Here is a 12,343-nt window from a genome sequence, read left to right as displayed (position 1 = left end):
TGGAAATCATATTGCAGGCAACTCAAAACATGCAACCAGTTGCATAAAACTGTCACAATGTAAAGCAAAACAAAGCCTTGAAATTTCCCCTGCATATTTTCCTTTATGATGTTGTTTGGGAACCAAAGAGCAAAGTTTTTCACTAAAGAAGGACAAAATACATGTGAAGTCTTGTCCTTCACTAAATATATATATTTTTTTTTTTATCAGAAAACTACTGTTTGTATTTTCTACACATATTGAAAAATGAAATCCTATTTTACTGTATTTTAATTTAATGCAATCATAAACAACCAGACTGAAACAGTCGAAAAGTTGTCTTGAGTGTCAGCTCTGGGTTTTTGTAAACCTGTGTCCTCACTTGTAACAGAATATGAGACCTTGCAGTCGATGGTCAGACTCTGGCCTGGACGGACAACCTTGGAACCAGGCTGGGTCAGTTCATAACAGTGAACACCTGTTGGTCAAAAATACAACATTATGATATGTATAAACATTTATTAAACGTGATCTATGAACTGAAATGTGTTGTTTACTGAGTAACTCACAGGATGCAGCTGCCAGCAGGAGCAGTAGAGATGTAGAGAACATGGTTGGTGTTGAAGTTGGACCTGTGGGATCTTCTCTGTTCTCCACAGCTTAATAAAGGGTCACAGGTTAATAGAGAGATCCTGGGCGGGAGCTCGAATTTGCTTATGTAGTGATGCATAAGAGTCTGAGCTATTCATGATACGGAGAGGTTCAGCATGTGCAGCACAGAAGACTTTAGAATTTATTTGGTTTAAAGTGTGTGTTTTGAATTTCTGTAAATATTGCTTTTTGACTTTAAAATTAAAAATAAATAAATATTTTGTAATCAAACCCTTTATTTAAACTGATTAAATCCAGTTAAATCCAATGTTTCATCCTGAAATGTGTTTGGTTGTTTAGTTAGTGTAAACACTTCAGTGTTCCAGCATTTAAACAATGATAAAAAAAAAAATCCAGTGTAAAATATAAAAGTATTTTAAAGACCAAAACCTGAACAATCAGGAAAAAAAATACTTTACTAATTATTTTTATATATGAAATATTTAGACCTGTTTAGCTCAATATTAACCTCACAATAATTTGCTGTGTTGTTACATGAAATTGATTTTATGATGATTTCAGTTCTTTGAAAATCCATGGTTCTATATAGGTTCAGTTTCTTTACTAAAGAACCCTTGGAGAACCAAGTGTATCTTTGAACTGGTGCATCCAGCCCCAGATCAGTAAGTGATTATCACGGTTTTGCTTATATTCACTAACAAAGTCGCACAGGCAGCTGTTCCCAGTAGAACACATAGCTTGTCAAACCAATTATAATCATCCTTCTGATTCTGATTTACACCTTTTTGTTATGCAATGTCAGTCCAACCTGATGTTTTATTATGATTTAAGATTAGTATTTATGTTGTATAAACAATGATGCAAAAGTGTTTTTTGGGTAATACCTTACTTACTTACTACATATAATATATGATGTAGCCATGTCATAAACATGTCATTGTGTCATATGCGGTCATTGTTTTGTTCAATAGTATAACATTGTCATGTTACCGCTACCTGTAATTGTCATGACAGATGCAAATGTTTAATAGCTAAAACAGAGTATGCCTAGCAAAAATTAGCATGTTACAAAAGCTGTCATAACAACTACTTTAACTACAATAACATATCTACTATGACATGTTTATGGCATGGTTATGTCAATGTTATGTAGCAGAGTTCAAATAACATTTTTGTGTGTGTTTATTTCATTTTTTTTTCAGTCATTTAAAATGCTTCTATTGATTGATTGATATTTGTATGCATGAAATAGAAGATATAACATAAACATGAACATAGAGAAGGATGCTGAGATGAACATGTGAGCTGTTGAGGGTGTTTTTGTTCAGGTCAGCTGGGTGGTTGTAACGCTGTGGCTCTCTGGCGCAGTAATAAACAGCTGTGTCCTCTGACTGAAAGTTCTGGCCTTGTAAAAACACTGTGCTGCTGGACGTGTCCTGACTGAAACTGATCTTGCTCTTCACTGTGTCTTTGATATTAGTGCCACCAAGGCTACAGAGATATCCAAGCCATTCCAGTGCTTTCCCAGCAGGCTGCCGTATCCAGTGAATACAGTAGCTCGACTCTGAGGTCTTACAGGAGATGGAGAACGATTCTCCAGGTTTTACTACCTTAGAAGCAGACTGAGTGAGCTCCACACAGTCTACACTACCTGACAATAACAATGAGAGAACATGGTGTCAATTCATTTCACAGCTATGTGTAAATTCTCAATTCAAAACTAATCAAAACTGATCTAATTCACCCAGAATGGAGACTTACCGAATGCTGCTATCAGTAACAACAGTAGTACTGAGGAGGTCATTATTGCTTTGTGTTAAACTAAACTGAATGAAGCTGCTCTTCTCCTCCTCAGCAACACAAGCAAGCCTTTTATGTAAGAGGGGCAGGTGGAGGATTTGCATGTAGAGCATCATATTCACTATTATTACATCTCAGGATTTGGGTTCACTCCCTAAAATTCCATTTCATGCTTTAGGAAAACATGTCACACCATTAAAACAAACCAAAAATGCTCATAATGCTACACTTTATTTTGTTACAGCTCCAAAATTCCAACTCTTACTTTGGTTTTTGGTTGATCCATTTTTTAAACCCAACTAAAATCCTGACAGATGTACTCATTTATCCAGCAACAGACCATGAAATTCAGTTCACATGACTACACAGCATTTACATGTAGAGCACAGGCCTTCAAAGTCTGATAGAACTACATTAAAAAAAAACAAGATTTTATTATTGTTTGTTTTATTTATGATCAAGAGTGCTTGAATAATAGTTTTGGATATAGCCCCCTGTAGATGCTGATCTTGCATATAACTGATTCATTTAAAAATATATATTAAATTCAACCTAGTTTTCCCTAAAGCTAACCCTGACTCTAACACCTCGAACCCTAAACCTAACCATCACCCTGGTCCTAATTGTAACCCTAGTACTAATCCCATCCCTGATCCAAACCCTGCTGAGAAAAGAGTTCCACCAGAAAATATGTTAGTAATTTGCAAATCTATAAATAATTGGTTGGGTATATTTAGGTAAAATAGAACCGTTTTCTGAGATTTTATTTCTATTTGTGTGCAGATCACTACCTGAGCCACTCACTCAGTGTAGGGCTAAAGTCGGAGGTGAATATCATTAGTATTTGACCAAATATGCATATATTTGGTTTAATAGTGATCTTGTTAATAAATTTCTTTAATGTGTGGGATTGAAAAGGCATTTTTTTTAAACTCAGTATTGTTTACTTCACTTTAAAAATTGATGCAGAGAGCATAACACTGACATAACTATGCTATTAACATCTCCAAGTTTGGGTAATAATGAAATACCTGTAATAGCATTATGTAATCAGAATGCAAAATGAAAGTAACTGTATTCCTTTGTCATTGGTGAAAAATAAAAGCAGTAATTAGATTGCTTTCTTTCTTCAATAACTCTGTAATGATGGGTGCAACATGTTAATATGTGTAAAATTTCATTATTTTTCACAGAGACAATCAGCTCCCACTTAGTTTAGATGTGAAATTAATGACTTTCTAAGCTTGATGTTCATGTTGTATTCTATGGACTGCTAAAAAAGCAGAAAGCTAAGGGAGTATCTATAAATTACATTGCAATGGATGATGACTTTAGTAATCCTTTTGATTAGGGTACAGATTACATTCTCTAACAGGCAGTCAGTAATCTACCATTTTACACTAACATTCCCAACCCTGAACATGTCATGGGCGATATAATGTGCTGTTATGAGTTGTCATGACAGATTATGCTAAGTAGTGTAAACGTGTCATGTTCACATTACAAATATTTGTTTAGATATTTATTGTAATGCTGTTACAGTGATGTAATGATGGCTAACCTGAGTGTGCTTAGCAAAACTAGCTTGTGACCTGTCATGATATAAAATATTCTGTCAAGACAATAACTGGTAATGGTAACAACATATGACATCTATCATGATATGCTGTTTGCATTTTTAATGTATAAACACAGAAAAAGACTGAACCCATTTTGTTGTAATTTATTTGAATCCAGCCATGAGCAACCAGACTGAAACAGCTGATTAGTTGTCTTGAGTGTCGGCTCTGAGTTTCTGTAAGCCGTGTTCATTAGTTAGTGTCACTGTGAGTCTCTTGCACAGTAATACACAGCTGTGTCTTCAGTCTGCAGATTCTGTCCTTGTAATGTTATTGTGTTGGTTCCAGTGTCTCTGGAGATGCTGAACTTGTTTTTCAGTTTGGCACTGTACTCTGTGCTCCCACTGCTATAGATATTTCCAATCCACTCCAGAGCTTTTCCTGCAGGCTGTCGGATCCAAGCTGAATAATAGCTTGTAAACTGAATATGAAACCTTGCAGTTGATGGTCAGACTCTGGCCTGGACGGACCACCATGGAACCAGGCTGAGTCAGTTCATAACAATGAACACCTGTGGATGAAAACATAAAGTGATTAGATCCAGTAAGTCAATTCAGTTTGAAACTGAGCTTAATGGCATTCAGAGAGAAGTGTGTTCTTTACTGAGTAACTCACAGGATGCAGCTGCCAGCAGGAGCAGTAGAGATGTAGAGAACATGGTTGGTGTTGAAGTTGGACCTTCGGCTTCTTCTCTGTTCTCCACAGCTTAATAGAGAAAGTTGGGGTGGGTGGGTGGGGGGGATGGGGGGGGGTATTTGCTTATCTAGTGACCCGTGAGAAGCAAAGCTATTTAAAACACGGAGAAAAGTAGTTTTATACAGTGCATGTTCAGTAACATATGATATACACATTACGAAGACCTTACAAAGGATCATGTTTCATGAGATTAACTCTTCCAAAACACTCAGAACTGCTAAGATACATCAAAACTCTGCTTTAAGGTTAACTTGAAACATAATCTAAATGAGAGACTCACAATTTTGAGTCATTTTACTAAACGCTAACTAATTCCAGGCCTGTCATGCCCATGAAATCTAGTCTGACCATCAACTTCAAAATAAATCATTAACAATTTAAATGTATTTTAGCTCATTATATGCAACTATTACAATATAAATCTGAAGGGGCCCAATGGCCAAAATGTTTGGCTCATGCCCTCCAAAGCTACTAAATAAATAAATAAATAAATAAATAAATACTACAATTGAATTATTATACATTCCAAAATGGTGTGCATCTTTTTTGTAACAATTTTGGATATAATGAGATTTTAAAAAGAATAAGAGCTTTACTTGATTTTGTATATATCACTGCTGTCTGAACAAAACCTCATAACCACTTTTGTCATTTTTCAGCTTTTGCCCTTTACATTGTTTCAAAATTTCATGATGAATGGACCAAAAAATGGGCCACACTTTGAAAAAAGTCTGGTTCCATTGACTTACAGTTATAAAAGTGGTTTATAATGTAAAATCCTTCAATTGCCCCCCAAAAACTGCTTTGAGGATTTGTTTCAAATAAGAAGGCTCCTAATACCAAAAATATAAAGAAAAATCTCATATATCTTGTATATTTTTAAAGTATTAACTTTTGTTTTCCAGACATTTCTTCCTGGCTTTCTCACCAGTTACAAGACACTTTCCAAACCAGGTGGATAAATATTTTAAAAATTGAAGGTAATTCAGTAAAGAAGCTGGTGTTGGGGATTTAGCAGAGTAATAATGAATACTGAACTCACAAAACATACAGTATAAATCATGAGATTAAATAATGGCAATGTGTATAGTGTCTCCAGTTTTTGTACAGCTGTCTGTATGAGTTCCACCGCAGTGAGTCCAGAGCACAGTAATACACTGCAGTGTCTTCAGGCTTCAGTTGACTCATGTGCAGGTAGAGATTAGAGCTGTCCTTGGATGCTGTGAATCTGCCCTGAACTGACTGAGCTGAGCTCTTGACAGAACTGGTGTAATAGAATACGATCCACTCCAGTTCTTTCCCAGGAGCCTGACGAACCCAGTACATATTATAGCTGCCCACAGTGAATCCACTGCAGGCACAGGTCAGTTTGTGGGATCCACCTGGAGCCACTGTTACTGACCTCTCAGACTGTGTGAGAACAATCTGAGAGTGGACACCTAAACAGAGACACAGAGAAACAGCAGGTTAAATTCGGTTAGCACATATAATGCATTAATATGGTTCCTCATTGAGAGAGATAACAGACTCACATCCTGCAATCAGCAGCAGCAGTAAAGACGTGAGATACATGCTGTGTGTGGAAATGGAGCTGATACCAGAACCAGAACCTCTCAAATTACTGTATGTATAGGGAAAAATATGATTTGCATAACAAGTGAATGTGAAATACTGCTGCACTGAGTGCAACAGACAGATGTGTGTTGTGGGTGAAGGGTGCCCTCTACTGGAGCATGAATGAATTTAACTGACAGTTAGACTGAGGATCTTTTACAGTTCAAAGGATCTGCTGAGACATTACAGACTGTGTAAATGAGGAGCATCTCAGGAGGTTGTGAAGGGAATTTATCTGCAGTATTAAACCTGTGTCTACAATGACTACCACTACCACTACAATGACTGCCACCTAAAGCAATGTTTTCTGGTTTAAAGATTAAGAAACCCCCCTATTAGATGATGTGTCTTCAAGGTTGAAGGAGATTTTGAAAAACTACAAATGCTGTGGATGGATACATGAAGTTGGACTGTTTGAAATGTTATTTATTTATTTATTAGTTAGCTACCCACTTAAAGATGGTTCTTCAAGGGCTTTAGTAAAGATAATAGTTCTATGTAGAACCATGAACACTCAAAGAACCCTTTGTATGAATAAAGGGTTCTTTGCATCGTGAAAAGTTCTTCAGATTGATTGGAGATTGGAGTATGTGCTGTAGGTGGTTGTATATAGGACCTTTTTGAAAAGGGTTCTTCTATTGTAACAAGCCTGACATCGTAACAATAGAAGAACTATCTAGAACCCTTTCAGGTACTGGTGATCTTTCTGGTACTATTTGTTTTCTGATCATGCCAAAGGTGCGGATGTCTTCTTGTGACTATCATCATTAGGCCATTGAGAGATTGAGTTACTTAGGCTACATTCACATTGCAGGCTGAAGTGGCACAGTCCAGTTTTTTGCCCAATCAGATCTGATGCTTTCAGAGCTGTGTGGTCAGACAAATCTGATCTTTTCAAATCTGATCGATCTGAGCCACTTTCATACTTTGGCCTAGATCAGATACATATCCAATTTGAAGCCATGCGACCTTAATGAAAAACCTTTTTTTCCTGTGCATGCGCCTTCGTTCAGCGTTACAGTGGCAGCAGCACCAAACCTGAAGTTAAAGCCAGTAAATAGTGGAAATGCAAAGCATCTGACCCTTTTCGCCTTCGTCTCGCTCTAATAATGAGCAGCTGAGAGCTGATCAGAGTTCATTATATTCATAGCAAAAGCTTGTCCTGCTGGTTAGTTTGTTTGCTGTTCATGACGCACATGATTCATTCAAATGATTTGATTGATTACGATTGATTGCGGTCAACAGTCCCCAGATTTCATCTACACTAAAGATACAATTTTCCTTTTATTCTCTATGTGTCTCTGGTCTCTATTACCCTCTAGTGTTTTCAGGCTTCAGCTGACTCAAATGTAGGTAAAGTAAATAAAATATTAATATCATGTTGTTTTTGTTACAAGTCTGCTGGATCTGGTTAAACTTTAGATCCAGTCAAACCATCTGTTTGCCTTTTGAGAGAGGGGCACAATCTACTGGAGTATATTAAATATAAGGGAACTGTTTCCCAGCATTACTCAGAGTGATGTTTATTCTTACATATTTATTTTTAGACATCCAGAACGTTAAATTATTGAAATTCAAATCTTACAAGTGTTTTACAGCTATAGTTGTATGCAAAAGTTTGAACACCTGGACAAATGACATGTATATTTATTTTCAGAAACATAAAACATTGAAATGACTGGTTATAATGATTAATAAAATCATTAATGGTTGATTGGAAGGTACAACATGAATGACAACTGACTATAACTACAGAAGGGTTTTTGTACAGAGCTGCACTGCTGTGTCTCTTCTTGCACAGTAATAAACAGCCGTGTCTCCAGTCTCCAGGCTGCTGATGTCTAAGAACAGCACATTACTGCTTGTGTCTCTGGAAATTTTGAAGCGACTCTTAAAGGAAGCTGCGGTGTCTATAGATCCACTACCCCACATGATCCCGATCCACTCCATGGCTTTCCCTGGAGGCTGTCTGATCCAGACTGTACCGTAGTCAGAGAGACGATAGCCAGAAACCTCACAGGACAGCCTCACTGATCCTCCAGGAGGCTTCAACTGAGCAGGAGACGAGCTCAGACTGATTCCATGAACATCTGAGAGGAGGAAACAGGCCATAGAGACCATTAAACACACTGCATTTCATCCTAAACTTAGAGATATGGCTAATAAAGAAATGATGAAAGTCTGAGGACATATAAGATGATATATGATAAGAATTGAGATCCATTTGAAAGCTCCAGTTGCCTTTTACTTTGGATCAATTGACTTTTCAGTGGGTCAGAAAAGTGTTTTAAAATTAACTAATATAGTACTTCCCTATAAATTTATCCTTTCAGTTTTCTTTTGACAGCAACAAGACAATGTGTCCACTTACACTGTACACAGGCCAGCAAGAGTAGAACAATCCAGTTCAAGATTACTCTAGAAGTCAATAAGGGTCTACAGACACGCTGCTTCCTTCATCTTTCCTGCTCCGTGTTCGATAGAATGTGTGTGAGAGTATCTCTGCCCTATAAACATACAGTGGCTGGTGGACACTTTGCATAATTTATATCTCAGATGATTAAGGAGGAAAACTTAAATGCTTTCCTACAGTATATGTTTAATAAAAAGTGAGGTGTGTTTCTGCACTATGAACTTTTTAATAGAGCACTGATTCTAGATGAAGTGATGTGATAGTCCAGTACACTGATGGGAAGCAGAGTTTGCAGAATTGTGGCTCATTTTTCACCCATTCCATTTGGCAAACTGTCTTCAGATGATCACGGTCCCCTTTGGCTTCAGTTTACAAATTCTGCACACATTTATCCATGGGATTCAACACCGAATATTGCCCAGGCCAGCATCTTCACTTTTTATAGAAACCAGAGTTATTTTGTTACTTTTGTGGCCAAGGAGATTTAATTCTCCTCTAATATGTCTTGGTACATCAATCCATGTTTCCTTTGAAGCTTTATGCCTTGATGCTCCCACCATCATGCTTCACTGTGGGTATGGTGTTCTCAGGATCATTCCCTTTTTCTCCAAACAGGACAAGCTGATTTATTGCCAGGATTCGAGATTCTTCTATTTTTGTTTCATCTGACCAGAATATGTTTATCTAAAAGACGTCTGATCAAATCTAGGGGTGCATCTCCATGTTTCTTTTTTAGCAGTGGGGTGTAGGAACTGTGAAGATTGTGGTGCAACTCATTGTTCTTTGAGTAACTATTGTTCCTGTTGATTTCAGGTCATCCTGCAACTCCATGCGACTACTTGGGGTTTCACCACCACCTGGGGTTTCAAGTGTGATCAGTCCTCTCTCTTGTCAGCCAGCTTGAAGGCCTCTTTTAAGGCTTAGGCTCCTCCCCCCTCTACATCAGCCAGGCCTCTGATTGGTCAGTGGTCCTCCTTACATTACTGATGGCAAAACAGGTTCACCTGTGAAGGAAACCAAAATACCTGCTTACAAATAACAGCATTCATATTTTGATTTTTGTTCTGTTTTAAAGCTTTATATTTTCTAAAGAGCTGAGTAGTAAATCCCAATGATGGGTATCAAACTGATTTTTTTGTATTAGAGTTTAGAACATCATAATCTTAATAGTGTGATAAGTGATGGTTATAAAATGATTTTTAACAGTCTTCTAATTAAAATGACTAAACAGAGCAATGAATTTCCTCTGTCGTGGGGTAAAGAAGTAGAGCCAGCAATGTGTAGTTATGACCTTTACTCAAATTAAAATGTGTCCTTCTGTTCTGTTCACTGCTAATTTGCTTGCAGTTTACCTGCCACACATATTAGACTTTTACTTTGCTGCTAGTCCAAAAACTTTGAACTGAACTGTATAATACAGTCTAATACTTTGGCATTGAAATGCTTCACAACAAGGAGACACAATAAGCAGTTTAGCATTATGTAAACAGCCTGAAATACAGGCTCCTGAAACATTCTACACTCAGTTGAAGAGCATTTTAAATATTTTATGAGTAATAGGTTCAGATTTTTCAGAAAACTCTTTACAGATTTTTTAAAGAGTTTCCTAAATTGAGGTTTTGCTGCCACTGAAGGTTTTTGTGCAGGTTGTCCAGTAGCCTGTGTCACTGTGCCAGTGTAGCGAGCGCAGTAGTACACAGCTGTGTCTTCAGCCTTCAGATTCTGTCCGTTTAGAAAAACAGTGCTGCTGGACGTGTCTCTGGAGATGCTGAACTTGCTCTTCAGTGAATCTTTGTAGTCTGTGCTCCCACTCGCATGGATCATGCCAATGAACTCAAGAGCTTTTCCTTCAGCCTGTCGAATCCATGAGGGGCCTTAGTGCTATCACTGAGGGAATAGCCTGAAATCTTACAGGGAATGGTCAAAGACCCCCCAGGCTTCACAGTCAGTGAGCTGGGCTGGTTATGATCAGTACTGCAGTGCACACCTGTGGATGAATTTGAAATAAGAGTTAGATTTTAACCAGACTGTGAAGCATCAGCATAGACACTGAGTAATTATAAAGAATCTTACACCATGCAGCAGCTGCGAGTAGAAATAACTGAAACATGGCTCATTAACTTACTGTGTCCAGCTTAACTGTAGCTTACCTAAAGCAGGCTGTTTATATGTGTCCAATGTGGGAGGAGTCACATGCAAATTTGATTTAGCACTAACAGCTTTTATGGCATTGAAACCCCCCAAGCACATCCTTTCCTGAAGCTGCAAGCAAATTCTCAAAAATATAAAATAATAATTTGAGCAACTCTTGTGCGCAAAAGGGTAACTAAACATAACAAAATACTTTTAGCAGAATTATATTGAGATTATTCAAATCATTAAACTACACATATATTTGTGAAGAAGTTAAACAAATTGTATTGCATATATTTGGTTTCAATAGACAATACAAGTTGACCATTCACTTGCTTTATGTGGTATAAACAGTCATTTATACACCCCACGCCAACTTTTTATTTATTTATTTTCAATCTGCTGTTTTAAAGATTTGTCTTTTTTTTCTGTCTCGGTTTGAAAAATGTTGTTGCCTTTAGAATTTTTTGCAATTTAATGACATAATGTTGAAAACAAAATGAAATAGAGCTGTTTTCTAGTGTTAATTAGGCTTATATAGGATTTTATATAGGAATTTTATTACATGACTGCATCATTTCTTTCCACAATGCATGATATTTCCTCAAGACAACATACCCCAAAAAGAATTCCAAAGCATTGGTTAAAAAATACTTTTGATTTCAACATTCACATCTATTTTTGCATAAAAAATGAGCAAACAGTTTTTAAACCATTGTTGTCATAGTGCATGTTTAAAATTCCCCAGCACAAATATAAAAAAAGATTATTTTTCTATTATTTTCCTTAAATAGTTTGAGCAAACCCAGTGCAGTTTCTGAATATTAATGCACCCTAAGCAACCTTTTACTTGATGGCCCCCAACTCGCCTCAGTCATATTATTTTGTATGAAAAAAAATAAGAACACAATAGTTTATTGATATGACAAAATGTAGTCAATAAAACATTTTTTTCACATACAGACCAAAAAAGAAATAAAACAAACCAGCACTTAAAAATAAAGAAGTTGGCTGGCTGGCTGTAAATGACTGCATATACCGTATAGGCAATGTACATTAAGAAACTGGGGGTACTTAGGGGCACCATAGATGACTGTGTTGCTTCATGGCAACACACATTAAGAAATCTGTCATCAGATAAAACTCAGTTATATTTTGCTAAATTAAAAAAAAATAACTTCACATTCTGAGAGAAACTGTCCAGTACAGAACTGTATGAGGAGACAATGGGGTTGTTGCCCTGAGGCAACACTGTGCAAATAAGGGTTAAGATTTTATTTGATATTTTTTTTATTTGAAGCTAATAATACTGAAATCACAACAATGTATTTTCTGATGGGAATTGTTTTTTCCAGAATGAGCCAATCCTGAAATTAAGCAAATATTTAAATGCCTTTATGACATAACCGATTGTCTACATTATGCTTAGTGTTAGAAATGGCCTACGTTTGTTTCTGCTCCAATAGTATTAATGTAA

General features: G+C 36.8%; 1 pseudogene and 3 gene segments (V, D, J or C); all 4 read right to left on the bottom strand.

Moving 5' to 3' along the window:
- Positions 1–361: 361 nt before the first annotated feature.
- On the bottom strand, positions 362–2,395 carry LOC118803429 (the record flags this gene model as incomplete). The annotated part of the segment is given in 4 exon segments: positions 362–457; positions 549–638; positions 1,940–2,242; positions 2,353–2,395. Coding segments are annotated over 4 exon segments (532 nt in total), but the record flags the coding sequence as incomplete, so codon positions are not given.
- Positions 2,396–4,212: 1,817 nt separating this feature from the next.
- Positions 4,213–4,674, bottom strand: LOC118803428 (annotated as a pseudogene).
- Positions 4,675–5,765: 1,091 nt separating this feature from the next.
- LOC118803427 lies at positions 5,766–6,278 on the bottom strand. The segment is given in 2 exon segments: positions 5,766–6,145; positions 6,239–6,278. Coding segments are annotated over 2 exon segments (420 nt in total).
- Positions 6,279–8,069: 1,791 nt separating this feature from the next.
- On the bottom strand, positions 8,070–10,557 carry LOC118803426. The segment is given in 3 exon segments: positions 8,070–8,410; positions 8,692–8,738; positions 10,430–10,557. Coding segments are annotated over 3 exon segments (516 nt in total).
- Positions 10,558–12,343: the final 1,786 nt, after the last annotated feature.

The sequence above is a fragment of the Colossoma macropomum genome, unplaced genomic scaffold (assembly GCF_904425465.1).
Source record: "Colossoma macropomum unplaced genomic scaffold, Colossoma_macropomum, whole genome shotgun sequence".
NCBI classification, from domain to species: Eukaryota; Metazoa; Chordata; class Actinopteri; order Characiformes; family Serrasalmidae; genus Colossoma; species Colossoma macropomum.
The sequence above is the reverse complement of the archived record's forward strand: the minus strand, read 5'-3'. Positions and strand labels throughout refer to the sequence as shown.